Source organism: Nilaparvata lugens, chromosome X (genome assembly GCF_014356525.2).
Source record: "Nilaparvata lugens isolate BPH chromosome X, ASM1435652v1, whole genome shotgun sequence".
Classification (NCBI taxonomy): Eukaryota; Metazoa; Arthropoda; class Insecta; order Hemiptera; family Delphacidae; genus Nilaparvata; species Nilaparvata lugens.
The window spans coordinates 65,562,629-65,581,516 of record NC_052518.1 but is presented as its reverse complement, the minus strand read 5'-3'; the positions used below and the strand labels follow the sequence as shown (position 1 = coordinate 65,581,516).

Sequence of the window (18,888 nt, the reverse complement as noted above, 5' to 3'; positions counted from 1 at the left end):
TGCTGATAAGTGCGGCCTTTGCGATGAAGTTTTTACCGAAACAGACACAAAGGTATACAATCATCATGCACATGAAAATGGAAAGTTTTTATGTGCTGCTCATGTGTCGTGTAATTTAAATACCCGAACTGACAATACAATTAGCTGTTACTTCCATAATTTTAGCGGATTTGACAGTCATTTTATTCTAAAAGCTCTCGGAAAATGTAAAAATGAAATTTCCTGTATCGCCAATACATCAGAAAGATTTTTGACATTGACAGTGGGAAAAATCAAGTTTTTAGATTCATATAAATTTATGAATGAATCTTTAGAAGTATTAGTGTGCAACTTGGTAGATAGTACAGATATGGAATCGAAGTTCAAACGTCTGTTTTCAGTATTTAATGACCCCGATCTCGAACAAAGGCAACTCTTGTTGAAAAAAGGAGTATATCCCTATTGGTACATATCTTGCCCTGAAAAATTCGCTGAGACTTCTCTCCCTCCGATAGAATGTTTTTATAATGATCTTAATGATACACCCCTCTCCCCCAAAGAATATGAGCATGCACAAAGAGTGTTCTCAACATTCAAGTTGAAATCTCTCGGCGAGTATCATGATTTCTATCTGTGCCTAGACATCATGCTATTAGTTGAGGTTTTCGAAGAAATGAGGTCAACGCTTTTTAGGTCATATGGCCTCGATGTGACTCATTTTCTTTCGCTTGCTCATTACACTTGGAATTGTATGTTAAAGTTCACCCGGGTTGAACTCCAATTGATTAGTGATCCCGATATACATCTATTGTTTGAATCAGGAATGCGCGGTGGTGTTTCGTTTATTGGCAAGCGTTATTGTGAAGCCAATAACAAACACATCCCTGACACATACGAAACTAAAAACCACAAAACTAAGTAACTATTTGCTTTATATAGATTGTAATTCTTTGTATGCCCACTCTATGAATCAATTCTTACCTTATGGAAATTTCAAGTTCCTCTCAGAGGAAGAAATCCATGCTCTTGACTTTACAAATTTGGAGAGTGAATCAGAAACTGGTTATGTAATTGAATGTGATCTCAAGTACCCACAGGAGTTACATGATATGCATGCCAATTTCCCTCTCACTCCACTTCATCAAATTCCTCCTAGCGAATTGTTCTCCAAGTACCAAACCAATGAGAACGGTCAAACTCTGACTAAAAACTCATGAACACACTTTTTGATCGAGAGAGGTACATTGTTCATTACATGAATTTGAAACTGTACCTTCAACTCGGATTGCAATTAACAAAGGTACATCGCGTCATTAGCTTTTCCCAATTGCCTTGGTTGAAGAACTACATTGAGTTCAATACCTGTAATAGGCAAGCCGCAAAAAAGAAATTTGAAGTCTCTTTTTTTAAACAGATGAGTAACTTATGCTTCGGAAAATCGATACAGGGAAATTGGCATCAATGTAATGTTCAAATTATCACAGACGCCAAGCGTCTAGATAAGTACATTTCGAATCCCCTATGTAAACGCTGGCAGATAATAAGTTCGGATGTGATTGCGGTTTTCTTGTGAAAGTTGGAACTAAAAATGAATAAGCCAATCTATACAGGTTTCTGCATCCTGGATTTGAGTAAACTACATATGTATGATTTTTTCTATTGTAAATTGCAAAAAATCATACCATGGCAACGCATCCAGCTTTGTATGACTGATACAGATAGCTTCCTCTTATCGTTGGAGACACCCGACGTCTACCAACTGATAAGAGAAAATCTAGAATTGTTTGACACTTCAAATTACCCAGCTGAGCACGAATGCACGAATGAGAGGAATAAAGTTGTAGGGAAATTTAAGGATGAGGCAGCTTCAATTCCTTTAAAATCTTTTCTGGGATTACGGGCGAAATTATATTCATATCTTGTAAATAATGAGAAGGAGGAAACTGTAAATAAGTGTGTAGCAAAAGGTGTGAAGACACATGTGAAAAATAGAAAACTTAGTTTTGACTTGTATAAGAAATGTTTGATTGAACGATTCCAACATATAGAAAAATGTAATATGTTGAGATCCTTCAATCATAACATGCATCAAATTGAATGTGCAAAGGTTTGTTTAAGCCCGTTCGATGACAAGCGCTTTATTGCAGAGAACGGAATCGATACATTACCATTCGGTCACTACAAAATAGCAAACTGATGGCACAGATCAGTGTGTGTGTAACGAGGTAGTGACCAACACATCGAATTCTGTTTCAAGCGTGTCTTCACACAAAGAAGAAGAATGAGTAATATTAGAGCAAAATTAGCAGCAGAGCTTCACTCTGCTGCACGTGTAAATTACTCCACACGTAGATTTTTTTTTTATTTTTTTTTATTTATTTATTTATTTATTTTTTTTTAAGATTACATCCTAAAGACTCCAGTCATGGAGTATAAGACAAGTCATGTTATTACATAATAATTCTAACACTAAGTAGTTCAACCTAGTTTAGGTTTGAAAGGAATTCTTGTATACTATAAAAAGCTTTATCAACTAAATATTTTTTCATTTGTTTTTTGAAAATCTTCAAATCATCATTACTTTTCAAGATATGAGGTAGCTTGTTATAAAATTTCCTACCAATATAATCTGGTTTTTGTTCAAATAACCTACTATTGTGACTCATTATATGATAATCTGCTCTGTTTCGCGTATTATACTCATAAACATCTGAATTCTGGATCACACCACTCTTTTTCACATGCATTACAACTTCATATACATACAAAGATGGCACAGTTAATAGACCAAGCTTTTTAAATAAAGGCCTACAAGAGTCTAACCTATTCACTTTCTCTATACATCTGAGTGCCTTCTTTTGAATCTTAAACACTCTGTCCATATTTTGTTGAGATGAATTACCCCATACTAAAATAGCATACCTAATATGAGATAGTATAAGTCCATGGTAAGCAGTTAACAGTAGTTTTTTATCATTCAGCCTAGCAAGCTGCCGCAGGACAAATACCCCAGATGATATCTTATTACATATCCTCTCAATGTAAGGATGCCATGTTAATTTCCTGTCCAATAAAATTCCCAAGAATGCTACTTTCTCTTCTTGGTCTAATTCATTTTCCTCTACAAACACATTTATTTCTCTATCCTCTACTGAATTATATTTACTTTTGAATTGTAGGAATTGACATTTCTTACTATTTATTGTTAATTGCCTTTGCTTCAAGAATTGGACAATTGACTGTACTCCAGTAAAAGCATTTATTTCTAGACTATCTAATAAATAATTGTTAAAGATAAGCGATGTGTCATCAGCAAACAACAGAGCTCTGTGATCTTTTAACTCTTTTGGTAATTGGTTCACATACAACAGAAACAGTAAGGGACCCAGAATTGAGCCTTGAGGTACTCCAGCCTGGACCTCCAGTTTTTGAGATTTAATTTTTACTATTTCATTCCCATCCACCTTGGTAAGCTCAACACACTGGTTTCTACCTATGAGATATGATTCAAACCATTTTAGTTCTATACCATTCACACCTACAGTTTTTAGTATTTCCAATAATATTCTATGGTTCACACAATCAAAAGCTTTGGATAAATCAAGAAATATTGCGGCTGCCTTCTCACCTGAATCTATTATATCTATTAGTCTTTCAACAAGGGATACTATTGCAGTCTTAGTAGATTTCCCTTTCTGGAACCCATGCTGTTCATCACATATGAAATTAATTTCTTCCAGGTGCATCAATAACCTATTTAAAACTACTCTTTCAAAAATTTTACTTATTACATTTAGAATACTAATGGGTCTATAATTTTCAACTCTTTCAGAATCACCGCTCTTGAAAATTGGCAAAATTTTTCCTTGTTTCAGATCATCAGGGAAAATACCCTGCTCTAGTGAAGTATTAAGGAGATGCAATAAAGGGTCCAGTAATTCATTTTCACATTCTTTTAAAATTTTGCTTGAGACCCCATCCAATCTACTGTTTTTTGTTATTCAAATTTTTTATTATTCTTGACAACTCATCTCTTGATAATGGATGAAATTTAAATACCTTTTCAATTGGCTCAGCATGTAATGTAGTTGTATTATAAGTATTAGTGTTCAGTGACTTTTGGAGATTATATGCAACCTGTTGATAATATTTATTGAAAAAGTTACAAATGTCTATACTATCATCCATATAATTTCCATGTTCATCGATTATCCTAGGGACATTAGTAACTGTATCCTTTTGAGCTGCTCTCCTATTTCTATTAATTACGTCCCAAACAGCAGAGTTAAAATTGGTACTAGTTGTTAATATTTCAGCTGTTTTCTTACACTTAGCTTTCCTCACTTCTTTTGCATAGTTTTTCTCTAGACATTTGTATTTGACCTCACTCGGAACATCCCTCACTAATTTAAATTCCTCATAAGCTTCCCTAACAATATTTCTTTGAGTAAGGATATCTTCAGTTATCCATTCATCTACTTTGTTCAATTTACTTTTTACTTTGACTTTTTTTATTGGACAGCATACACTAATGTGAAATCTTAGAGTATCAATGAATTGCTTATATTTGTAATTTAGGTTACGACTGTTATAAACACTACTCCAATTTTCTTGAAGCAGTTTCTGCTTCAAACAATTTATATTTCCTAGCTCATATTGCTGAATTTCTTTCACAAAAGTTTTTTTTCTGCTTGGATTCTGGCCCTGCAACTTAACATCTAAAATTTGATAGTTATGATCTGATAGATCTGAGCTACCTAACCTGACATTACAACCTTCTATATTTGTGAGGATATTATCAATAATTGTCTGTGAAGTTCGAGTTACTCTTGTATATTCGTGGACCTTAATTTCTAAATTATTCATATTAATAATATCTCTAATATCCTCTGTCATTTTATCCTGCCTGGCAAAATCGGTATTGAAATCTCCTACTACTATAACATTTGTGAAACGAGCGGTTGTAATTTCCAAAAGTGTATGGAGCAGCTCACAAAATTTTTGCCAGTCTCCATTTGGTGACCTATAGATACCTAACACTACTACCTCAAATCGATCATCAATTTTTAACCTTAGTCCCGTCACCTCTAAATCCATCTCAACAGAAAATCTCTTAACAAAATCCAGTTCATAAGTTTGGGTATGTTTAGCATTGCTAGTGAATATACATACACCACCACTTCTATGAGCTATTCTACAAAATTCTGATCTCAGTGAATAACCTGGAATCCTAACTTGATTTATTTCCTTTATTTTTAAGCCATGCTCTGTGAAAATAACAATGTCAGGATCCTCCTGTTTAAGAAATACTTCTAATCTGTCAATTTTGTTGCGTAGATACTGAATATTTTGATGATAAATACTAAAAACCTTACCATCTTGTGCTACTCTATCTCTAGCATTTGTAGCTATTTCCCTTTCCCTGTTTTGAGCCAATTTACTAAAAAATCGTTATTTGTTTTTTTGACTGTTTTTAAACCAGAGGATTGCAAACGGCTTTCAATCAGCTCTGCCAATCTATTACAAAAGATTACTTTGCCAGATCGATTTAGATGCAACCCATGATTAGTGAAGTTATGTCTTTTCAGCCTTTCATTTAGAAAACAAATCTCCAGTTGTTTAGAATTCTTATTTTTTAGGCTGTTGATTGTATTATGGATTGATTTGTTTGTCGAATTGATTGCTTCATTTAATTCTGGCCTATCAAACCTATTAGGAATAGTACTTATTATTAAGTTTGTTTTTTTGCTGAGTGGCACAATTTCCTTGATTTTTTCTGTTACTTGAGGAAGATGATTCAAGTTAGGTTCATTTATATTATTTGAGCCACCCAGTACAATTAGATAGTCATTTTCATCAAAGTCTTTAGTTTGTTCCCTAGCTGACTCTACAACTGCATTAATTGATGCACTTGGCTTGAAAAAACATTGGACATCAAATTTATTTTTTAATCTTTTATCAAGGAGATCACTGCAATCACGTCCATGACTGGACGTCAGTAGCAGAACTCTCCCTTTCCTATCTTTATTTCCCTCAGCTATATTTTTGGTTGTTGTCTTCAAAACCTCACTGTACGTTTTATTTCGACCATTTTCAGAGCATTTCCCATCATTTAGGTTAGATTCTATTTTTTTGCATTTGGACGGAGGTTCTATCATACATTTAGTATTATCAAATTTAGATTTTAGTTTCTTTATTTCCTCCGACATTAGACTACATTGATTTTTTAGATTTAGTATTTCTTTTTTATGGTCTTCATCTTGTAATTTTATAATCAGTTCCAAAGATTTAATTTCTTCTACCATCCCTAACCTTTCTTCCTCAGACGTTTTTAAAGTTACTTCTAATTGGTTTTTTAAATTAGTGTGGCTACTTGGTAGTTGAGCAACTTTTTCGGCTAAAGTAGTTTGAAGAACTGGGGTTTTTGGTTTTGGCGTTTTTGAATTTTGGTTTTGGGAACGCGTAAGTACTCCCGCAATGTTTACATTTCTATTATTAACCTTCGGTGTTTTACTTGAGCTCATCTTCCTATCTAAGAAATTATATTACTTGCAATAATAATAAATGATTTATAAATGATAGGATTTTAATTTGGTTATAATTTTAGTCAAGTAAACTATCTATGTTTATTTTTAAATCTCGAAAACCTAACCTCAAACTAACCTCTAAACGGTGTTTGGCTTTTTAAAATAGAATTAAGAATTAAAATCTAGAACAAAATGATAAAACGTGATCAAGAAACAATTAATAATGAAATAAACTCAAAATTTGTACTTATCCGTGACTATTTATAACACAAAATCTTCCAAAACCCAGGAGCGAAATTATGTAGTACTTTCATTCATTCAGATATGAGTTGAAGAATGAGAACGATTTATATCAATCAGATCTGATTGAGATGGGTAGCTTATCTAAATTCAATAAAGGATATCGTTATATTTTAGTTGTTATTAATTGTTTTACCAAGTTAGGTGTCTTAGGTGTCTTCATAAGTACGCTTATTGTATACCTTTAAAGAATAAGACTGCACAAAGTGTTTATAATGCACTCGAACCCATTATTTGTAAGAATAAACATATGTGTTTTTTCCAGACAGATGGAGGGAATTAGTATTTTAATAAGCATGTGAAAGATTTGTTAGATAAGTATAATATCAAGCATTATTCTGTTTTTACTGATAAGAAAGCTAGTATCGCTGAGAGATTTAATCGTACAATAAAATCAAAAATATATTGATCTTTAACTGAACGTGGGAGTAAAAACTGGGTTAATAACTTACAAAATATTGTAGATGATTATAACAATACAGTACACAGTAGCATTGGAATGCGACCTAAAGATGTAACTAGAAAACATCGTAAATGTGTTTTAGAATCACTAAACTCTGCATTTAATAGACGATTCAAATTAAAAGTGTTGAAACCAAAATATAAGCTAGGTGATATTGTGAGAATTTCTAAAAAGAAACAGATATTTGATAAAAAATATCTAATGAATTGGTCATCCGAATATTTCCGAATTGTGAGCATACATCCCACAAGACCTATCACTTACTCATTAGAAGATCTTAGTGGTGAGATAATACAGGGTAGGTTTTATCAAGAAGAAATTAAAAAAACACTTTTGAATGAATCTGAAAGAAATGTTTATTTGATAGAAAAAATATTGAGACAAGATAAGGATAAGTTGCTTGTGAAATGGATTGGATTTCCACAACCATCATTCATAAATCGAGAGAACTTATTAGGGTAAGATTGTAAATAATTATTAGAGTAAGATCACATGGTATAATTTTATCGAATCACATTTGTTGTAAATAATTAGAGTAAGATCATATATGATGTAAATAATGTACATTATAATTATCTATCCACATTTGTTGTAAATAATTAGAGTAAGATCATATGATGTAAATAATGTACATTATATAATTATCCATCCACATCAATGATAATCATTGTAATATTCTTTACATTGTGTGTGTTTTTTAAATAAAAACAACTTGAATTGAATGTTCGCTCTTTCATTTCTCATTTTTGTCATAGAGAAGTGCTAGTAGCATGTGGCACAAGGTGACTAGATGTTGAATGGGTGAGTACATGTATGTGTGTCACCTAGAAACGCTTCATTAGCAAGTGAACCAGACACATGAAACAGTTCTGTTTGTATATCTCACTTTCTCAACATGAACAAACTCAACATTGTAAATTTCAATAAGTTAATTGCACAAGAGGAAAAGCCTGTATGGTGTAAGAATGGTACATTGATACCACATAACGCTAGAATTCTCATCGTAGGACCGTCTGCATGCGGTAAAACGAATTTATTGTTCAACTTGATTTTTTCCAAAAATGGATTGAGATTTAAACATATTTATTTAAATACTAAAAGTCAATATCAAGATAAGTACTTGTTTTTAAGAAAAGTCTTTTCAAAAATGAAAGGTATTGAATTTCATGTCAATGATATTCCCGAGAGAATTCTCCACCCGAATAAAATTCAACAATTTTCTCTTGTCATATTCGATGATTTACAACTTAGTCACACACCTCAAATAAGAGATTATTTTACTATGGGTAGACATCGTAATATTGATACAGCATATTTAATTCAAAGTTATGGTGCAACACAAAAACATTTCACCAGAGATAATGCAAATATGATTGTTATATTCAAAATTGATCAATTATCACTCAAATTAATACATAGAGACCAGTAGTGGCTCGTGATCTTTTAGCTTGGGGGTTCAACATCATGATCTATTGGGGAGAAAGGTCAAGAGGATATAGAGTATTGAGCATAAACAAGTGTAAAGGTAATCAATAATAATTTTACGGAATTATCCCCCAATGATTAAATATATTTTTTTACAAATATAGATTTTTTGTCCTGTTCATATTTTTCTTGTTTGATTTTTACTTCGGGAGTTGCTCTACCATCATGTTTTATTTCACACCCATCCTCAATATTAATAATGTTTGTCTTCAACAAATACTGAACCTTATTCATATTTCTTCATCAAAATGCTGTTACGGAACCTAACACAATAAATTATAATCACACTATCACTAAAAGAAAATGGACATATTAATTAGAAATACTCACGAATACACGAAACACACTAGAAATTACTATATTCTTCAACACGCAAAACAAATTTATATAACGAAAAATGCAGTGAAATCTATCACAACTGTATTTGTATACAGTGTATACCCGAAAACGTACCGTATAACCTCAAAACTGTCACGCTTAGGCTACTTCTTGTTCATCGCTTTTTTACTGTTTACTGCCACCAAATTTGAATTTATTGGTTAAGTTCAAGATGGCAGTGATACTGAATCCATATCACGAATACTCACGATTTATTCCGAGGTCTACCGAATGCTTTACTTGCCTCGGCTACGTTCGGTTACACTCGGATGAACTCGTGAAACATGGTTCAGGCAGGATTGTGAACCAAATCTGTGCTAGCAAACCGATTCCCCTCCTCTGTTCCACTACCTCACCCAGCCTTGTTTTTGGGTTCAGATTGGGGAATGAACACTGATCTCCACCACCACCCGTCTCGTCATGCCATTCGGTGCTGTTTCAAGCAAGCCACTCCGGCACCGGCCGCAAAACATCGACGTTAAGTTTATGTAGATGAAAAATGTTGTGATGTAATTTGATGAGTATAAAATAAGAATATAATTATTTGAGTTGCAAATTCATCATTGTATAGGAAGTTGATTCAATTCTGGGGGTTCAATGAACCATTGAACACATAGGACGAGCCGCCACTGATAGAGACTATGTGGGTGAAGATATTTGCTTCAGAGATTTCAGTAAATTGTGCTCAAATGTGTGGAACTCTAAGAAGCATAGTTTTCTTACTATTATGACCGAATGTGCAGCTAATAGTGGAAAATATAGGCAGGGTCTGGATAACTTTATTGACATTCAGTAGAGAGTGAGTAGCAGTGAAAGAATGAGGATGTCTCGTAGAAGACAAAACGTTAGTGTTGCTCTAATCGATAAGATTAAGAAATTGAGGAAAGTTATTAGAGATAAACATAGAAGCATTGTACATTTTGAAAAGCAATCTGACGATTACAGAGAAAAACTTTTTAAACCGATTATCACACCTCTAGTTGAAATGGGGAAAACTAAATCTTCTCACCACTCTGATCAGAGTTTTATACCAAAAAAGGAGGAACAAGAAGAAGAAGAAGACGAAGAAAGTATGGAACTGGGAGAAAAACATGATGATGATGATATTAGTGAAACAATAGAAGTTGCATCACCATCAGCAGCTGAAAAAGATCTAATCATGAACAAATCAAGTATATTTAATTCAACTAGGCTTGAGAGTGATACAAGCGGCAAAATAAAGAAGATAAAGAATCAAGTGCTTGCACAATATTTGTATACATTTCATAGTGAAAAATTGGATAACTCGATTCCTTATGGAATTTCCTATGATTCTGACCGAAAATTATATTTTATGGGTGAGATGGTTGTTAGCTTTGATAACTACTTCTTTTATATTGATAACGAAAAATTCTGAATTACACATGGACTATTAGAACTGTTATTTGCCCAAAGACCAAATTCATATCTCTTTGATGAAAAAGATCTAAATAAATACAAGAAGATTTTATCAATAACAAAAGTTCATTTGGATAGACGAGGATATGTGAAACGTAACAGTGGTGTAAAGTCTCGCTTAACTCAAATGCTGTTTCCTGTTAAAAAAACAAGTAAGAGAGGTTCTGGGTTATTGAAATTTGCAAAAAATACTTCTAGCAATAGAATTTACCAATATTATGACAACTATGACGAATTGGTTCAGAGACTTCATTTATTAAAATCATCAAAACTTGCTAGGCACTCGGGTCATGATGTTGAGATTGCATCCATTATAGAGGAATTGCATGAAGGTAAAATTATTGTTTAGTTGCAGAATGAGCGTGCACAGATTTGGAGGTAAAAGCGAGAGAGTCGCTGCGAAGAAAGACATTGTATGGAATGAACAAGATCTTACCAGTTTTAGTGAGAGAATAATACAGGCAATTAATCAACAGGGTGTTAGTGAATCTCTGCATTTGTATTTAGATTCACAATTATCTAATATAGTTAAGAATATTGGATTGAACAAGATCGAAAAGGAACACATCTTCAGTACATTACAACAGTTATCTGACAATATTGATAGGGGACTTAAAGAGAAATCTATCAATTTGGAGAATTCTCTTCATGATCTCAAATCAACAACAGAGATATTTGGATCGCACTTGAATACAATCAACGATAATAAAGTTGACAAGAATTATTTGGATGAGAAATTGAAAGTTATCTCAGACAAGATTAAAGATTTGCAAGTATTAGATAGAAATTATCTAAATACCAGATTGAAACAACTTATCACAGAACTTTTTACTAGAGTAAATGAAACTCATTCATTATCGGTTGATAAGGAATATTTGGATAAAACTGTGCAGGCATTGAATAACATTGTTATAACAAAACAAGAGTTTGAAGATCGATTATCTGCAATGACTAATACGATAAAGACAAATCTTATGGATTGGATTGAACAATTTGTTTCAAAAAACGATTTGAATACATTGCTAACTACGTTTAGCGAAACTTATGTATTGAAAAATGATCTGAGTAGTGAAATGCAAGCATTTATTAAGAAAGATGAATTACAAGCTACACTCAAATCAATTCGTGAGAAATAGCAACTTCAATTAAAAATACAGAGAATGATGAAGTGACAAGATTACAATGTTCAGCTGCATTCACCGATTATCTCACTTTATTTATACATCGAATAGCATACCAAATAGTACGGAATTATGCTAAGGTTAGTTTCCATATGAATTGGATTGAAGCGAAACAGCATAATTTGACAGAAGATCAAGTAGGTGATTTAATCACCGATAAGATGGGTCTCTCAATCTACGGCGATGTTCTAAAACCCTAAAGTTAGGATCATATCAATCTTTAACCGATTTTCACTATGCAAATTGCTTGGGAGAAATAGCTAGTTACATTCTATTTCAACGTTCACATGCATTTTTTCCAAGCTGAAACAAGATTATGTGCGAAACGTATTAATGCTCGAATTTGAGATGAATTAGAACAGAGATGCATTCGTCCTTGTGAACTCTGTGAAGTAAAATTGCAAAAACGTGACAATGCTCAAGTATTGAATTAGACCGGAACCGCATTCGTCCTTGTAAGCTATGTGAACTAAAATTGCAAAACGTGACAATGCTCAAGTATTGAATTAGACCGGAACCGCATTCGTCCTTGTAAGGTCTCTGAAGTGAAATTTTGAAACATGTTAATCATCAGCCAAGAGCAGAATTGGTGCGTAATGATAACGCCCAAGGTTGTCTCACGGTAAGCTTATCTATAAACGTTGCTACATAGTGCTGTGAGATGAGTGAAAACTACAACAAGAAATGACAAACTTTGATATGACAATGTTTTTCAGTTTGATTGGTTCTTTGTTAAGAATGTAAGATTTGGTGAGAATGATTTAATTTATATCAATATAGATTCAGAAAAGAACTTTGAATTTACTATTATTCTTCCAAAGAATATTCAACTGTGCTTGACACATAAAGAGTTTTGAAAAGATGGGATTTGAATGTTACTGCTGGACATGTATTCTTGAAAGAATGATAAAATCTCATCCTAGTTGTCAAGTACATCTAGAATTTATGACAGTAAGAAGTTCGTTTCACTTAAATCTGGCAGTGTTCGTTGTGTGTACAACCCGTTGTCAAGAACATGTTTCAGTTAAATCTGAGAGTAAGATATTCATTTCACTTAAATTCACTTAAGTTCGTTTCACTTAAATCTGTCAGTAGATTGCCTCTCTCTCTCTCACATATCTCTCTCTCTACTATTAATCATCAAATAGACCATGACTAAATGTAATTGAGCATGACTGAATGTAATTAGCCATGACTATATTAGCTAGAGCATGACAAGAGAGAGAGAGAGTATAATCGTTATCATCTTCCTCTCCTTCTTCTTCCTCTTCTTCTTCTTCTTCTCCTTCTTCTTCTCCTTCTTCTTCTCCTTCTCCTTCTTCTTCTCCTTCTTCTTCTTCTTCTCCTTATTTTTCTTCTAGAGAGAGAGAGAGAGAGAGAGCCTCTTCTAAGGGGGCGGTGGAGGTGGCGGGAGAGGTGCGGGAGAGGTGCGGCAGGAGCGGGGAAGGTAGGATGGGTGCGGGGCGAGGGGGGAGGGGGGGAAAAGTCGTAAAAAAGCTTCCTGGTTTCGGCAAATAGATACTACTCTTATTCAAACCATTACGATAAGCCTTATATTCATTCTTTAAGATATTGTTATTAGGATCTCTTCTGAGTCTAGAATGCATTTTGTCCCGCGTGATTATTGATCTTATGATGCCTTCAGATATCCAGGGCTTCAGGGGACGAAGTCTGTTAGGTATCACTTTTACCTTCTTGCATTGATTGATGAGACTGGTCAAACGATAGACAAATTTATCCATAATAGTGTCAATGCTTCCATTCACGGTATAGATTTCTTCCCAATCCTCATTCCTTATGTGTTCCAATAGTGCATGATAGTTGGTTCTAGTTAATGTGTTTAACAATACGTTTCTATTATCCTTATTGATAGGAACCTTCACCAAGTTCAGTACAACCGCGTAGTGGTCAGTTATGGTTGTCCTAAATATAGCTCCTTTAATGGACATAGAATGGTTGCCTGAATTTTTATAAAAAATGTGGTCAATGCAAGAATTTGTTGTGGTTGTTACTCTGGTATCACTAGTTATGTAAGACTTATAGCCATTACTATTGAAAATATGCAGATAATCTTGAACAGGAACACTAGTTGAATGTGTATTTATATTCATGTCTCCCGCCACACATACATTTATTCCATTAGGAATTTTACTGATTTCATTACTCAGACTATTAAGAAAATTATCAATATTTTGATTACTTGGTGATCTATACACCCCAATCACCTTCACAATAAAATCACCAATTCTTAAGTCAGCACTAACTACATTGGCATCAGTAATATCGAGTGAAACTTCATTGAATCTTATGCAATCTTTTATGTACATGCATAATCCATCACATTTATTCTGTTTAGTGTACTTATTTATTGCCGTATATCCAGGAATGTTGAAAATGAACGGCATATCTGCAGTCAACCAGGTCTCAGTTAATATTATAATGTGAATATCAGTTTTCAATTCATTGAGGCAGCAAATAAACTGATCGAAATTAGCATTCAAACTACGTATATTCATAGACATAATATTGAAACACTCAGCATCTTTATTTCTGTCTTCGTGAAAGTGATAGTTCAAATAATCGTCGATTACATCTGTTTCATTTTCTGTTTCTAAAATATTAAGAACTTCTTCAGTGTCACTCATAACTTATATCATCAGGTCCACTCCTCTTTTCCTTTTTCCATTTAACAAGCCCCTCACTATCTATGAATTTAAGTTTCTTAATTAGTTTGTCCACAGCATCATCTACCAGACTGGTTGTTAAATACCTGAAAGTTTCAGTGTGTCTAGACAAGGCAACAATCGCATGGGGCATGCTGTTATAGATTTCATTCTCCTTGTACTTAATTCTGATTAGAATAACATTTTTATGAGTTAGCCCTTGTGCTTCGTGGATTGTGTGAAGTGCAACATCCTCTCTCCACTTATAGTAACATCCAACATAAGTTTTTCCTCTTGGGTGAATGTTAATATCAGAGTGTCGGGTTGTATCAGATGGTATTCCCCATTTCTGTAAGTAGGCAGAATTGAGATAGCTCTTTTATTAATCGTCGTAATATTTTCATAGACAGTGGAAAGGACAAAACAAACATCGATAGGACATCTACGAGTTACCGTTTGTTTTGTAAAAGGTTCGCAGAATTCTGAAATTTTATGCCATCTTGTGGCATAATTACTTCTCTCAATATAGGGTATTTGGTTTGCGTCACCAACTACAATTATTTCTGAGGCCTTACTCAAGTTAGCAATAAAACCGATGTAACCCGCATGCATAATTAGAGCTTCATCAATAAAAACTCTATTGTAAGTTTTATTCTGATTATGATTTATTATATATGAGCCAACTGTCCTGTAATCAAGCTTAAGACGATTACAATGTTTTCGACCATACCTATCAATGACAGTTTCACGGATTGCTTTAATACCTGCCCGTGTTTGAGTGAGTACTAGATCCTTGCCAGGCTCATGATGCGAGACTATAAAGTAAGATTTACCACAGCCGGGAACACCGTCATACCATTTTATTTTAGGAAGTTTACACTCATGAAGAGTTATTCTATTTATAGTTTTTATTAATTCGCTATTCAGCATAAGTGTAGTATTACGTGTGACTAAAACATATCGTTCTTTAGTAGAGAATTTTAAAGTATCCTCTTGAAATTCTACGTAACTTCCACCCTGCTCCAAGCAATATCCCATTCGGTATTTAAAGTTTTTTTTGAATAGGAATCTTCAAATTATTATCATAGATGTTCATATTGTAATTCAGGACGCTTATTAGTTCATCACCTGATATTGAAATATTTCCATGCGTGACCCTAAGAAGAATATTTTTATATATTTTAGCATTTTCGTTATCAGTGTTTTGAAGTAGGGTCCGTAATTCAATCATAGAGTTTATGAATGCTTCACGTTTATTTTATTTAATTCACCTTCAAAGAATCCCACAGGGTACTCAACTCCCGGACTATCAGATAGCTTAGGTATATTAAGAAAATTAATTTTACAATAACCTCGATAATAAAAAATAAACTTCAAATCTCTAGCTCCTATGACAGTACTCAAGAGTTCAGTGGCAGGAATATCAAAATATGTTTCACCCAGATTGTTAAAAGAATCAATTCCTACAATCAAAGGGTAATTGAATTTACTCCAATCATTTATTCTATTCAAAAGATCAATAAGTACCCCATTTTCACCATCATTTAATATGAAAATAGGAATGTTCTTATCAGAAAACAAAACTCTTATACAATTAGAATCCAGTAACACATTCAGGTGATTCCATTCTTCAAGAGAGAAATATTTTTTATTTCTAAGCAGAGAGAGACCTTTGGATGTTTTAATAATATTTCCTATTTTTGTAAAAGATATCATAACATCAACCCTCTCACCAAAATTATAAACCAGACTTATCTTACTTTTATCAGTATTAGTTGTTACGCAGAAACTATCAATTTTGTTAAGGATGGAATTTAAAGTAATCATTTTGTGTTTGGTTGATTGCTTGATTTTACTATCACTATTATTTTTATTTATCCTCAGTATATTAAATATTTTTCTTTCAGATTCCATAATCAGTTCTATCAATTATTTGTTGTAGCGCTTTTTGATAGGAAGGGCACTCTCTGTCACCTACTTTGTGATCGAAAGCTTTTTTATCATTGCGGCAATTTAAACATGAGGGCTTTTTGTCTCTATTAGGGCACTCTTTAACATCATGTCCTGTAGTGGAACAGTGAGCACAGGTGTTTTGTGCTTGAGTGCAATGCTTACTGATATGTCCAATTTTTTGGCACTTGAAGCAACGAGAGACGGCAACATAGTCTCCAACTCGGCACACTCTCCAATCAATACCAATCCGCGATTTGTTAATAAATTCTTTTCTTAATTCACCAGTGCACTCCACTACCCAGTGCACGGTGTTTTTGTTTTTCGGTCCTATTTTAAAAATCGGCCTGAAGTTTTTCAAGAAATTTTCCCTACTCAATGACGATGACTCGAGATTTCTCTCAAACACAACGTTTGCCAATTCAGCAGCAGTTATATCTGCAGCGACGTGATATAGAATTATTCTTGGCAATTTGGATTGTGGCTCGCTTACCTTTATGTTTGGATGTTGCAGGACCTTATCACCCAAAACATTTTCTTTATTGGCCCTTGGGTGAAGCACTAACAGCACACCTCCACCACGGACATCAACGGCTTTTTTAATGTTCAAATTCTGTTCACGGGTGATGTTCTTTTTTATTGTTTCTCGAATTTTTCCGCTTTGTTCCTTTTCCGTTCCATTTATTTTTGCTGGCATCAGGATGATCACATTCTCCTTGGGTGACAGCTTCTTGGTCCGGGGCGGAGACTCCCTGGCTGCAGCAGTGGAGGCGGCACTCGACAATGTAGAAGGTGTGGTCCTCTTCTTTGGCAGTTGCACGGCCTCAGCAAATGAGATCGGCTTGTTGTGGCTTTTTGCAACTTCACTTGCTAGTTTATTCACACTCTGCTCCAGAGTGTGAATTTTTCCAAACATTTCCGCGTTATTTTCTTGAATATTTTGCTTAACGTCTATTCTTTCGATACTGATGTTAAGTTCATTGCACACATTTAAAAACGAATCATAGTCCTCTCTGGATACTTTTTTTTCACGATAATTTCACTCCCCCATTTTAGAAATTTCTCTTGTATATTTTTAAGAGAACATACCTCGAAACGTATTCCGCTATCGTTTTTACTTTTCGGTGGCAATTCGGGAGGCATATTCATTTCATCCTTTTCCTCCTCTTCCTCGTATTCGAGCTGCGCGGATGGTGGTAGTTTTATTGGCGAATGGATCATCTTAAGGCTGATAGATCCAAAACACCATAATTTATTGATAGTTTGATAGTTGTTTTTTAAAGAAACAGAACCTAATTTTTAAAGAGAGCAACGTTCAAACGAAAAATTTGGTGACACACTTTTCACTCAGAAAAAAACGTCGAGTAGTTTTCACTATAAAAAACTGCTGAGTAGACTGCTGGTTGTTGGTGTTGACACCACTTGTTCACTTCCACTACTAATACTACTCTACACTAATTATTCGCTACGATCTGCACTCTACGGAGGTCTGATTACGACTGACTGAATTATACCGAGATTCTAGGGAATTATTTGGATTAACCCCGGAAAAAAATGCAATAGCCTATACAAGGCATCAACACTCAATGCAGGATAATGGCCATCCTCAGGTCTAGGGTCCTACCAAGTTCATTTACAACTGAGCTATAAGAGTTGAGGTCATAAAAAGACATCAAGTTATACAAAATTCTTGCTTTTACTGAGCCAATAGAAAAATCATAATCGGAGGAGGAAATTTCTGGTAAATAAAAGTCTCCAATAATCATAAAATTACCATTAAGTAGATTACTAAGAGATTCCACGTATTCAGCGTACTGGAGAAGAATATTTGAATGGGTTGAAGGGGGAAAATGAACGGCATTTATGTAGCAATAGGTTGCATTTAACTTTACTTTAATTGCGACAGAGTCATATTCGTTGAACTCTTTAGAGAGCTCATCGCACAGAACAGCTTGCAACGTTCTAACTGCACTAAGCACACCACCTCCCCTCAGACGGCCATCACCCCCACCCCTCTCACTCCGATAAACCGAATAGAGATCGTCGAAAAGCTCACAGCTCTTTATACCACTATGTAACCAAGTCTCAGTCAAAACAATAACATCGTAATCGGTACTCAGCAATGATGTGTAGAAGTGCAATGATTTGGTACGAAGTCCTCTAACGTTTTGATAGTAGATAGATGAATGGGAATTTATGGACATAAAAAAGAAAAAATGGGAATTGGAAATTGGAAAAAGAAAAATGAAAATGATTTGTTTTTCTTTCTCTTTGAAAATAAAAATTGAATGAAAAATAAAAAAGAAAAATAACCCTCGCACTACCAGCCGCGCCTTCTCAAAATTCAAAAGAGCAATAGAAATTGTTCAATTAGCATTTAACTAAAAGTATTATAAAAGAAAAAAGTCCAATCATGACAAAAAATAAATAAGAATCAAATTAAAATAAAAACAAAAAAAAAATATTAAGATGTGATCACTGAACTTAGAAAAAATCTATGAAAAGGAAAAAATCTTTAACTCCAT

The 18,888-nt window shown here is 33.9% G+C and overlaps 1 protein-coding gene across 1 annotated transcript in view; it reads right to left on the bottom strand.

The window, feature by feature from the left end:
- LOC120354350 overlaps positions 1-17,301 on the bottom strand; it is a 33,153-nt gene extending 15,852 nt beyond the window's left edge. Inside the window, exon 1 of the mRNA XM_039441378.1 lies at positions 16,857-17,301. Within this exon, the coding sequence (XP_039297312.1) occupies positions 16,857-17,279 (423 nt within the window). The 5' untranslated portion in view covers positions 17,280-17,301. The remainder of the gene's footprint in view (positions 1-16,856) is intronic.
- Between the last annotated feature and the right edge of the window lie 1,587 nt (positions 17,302-18,888).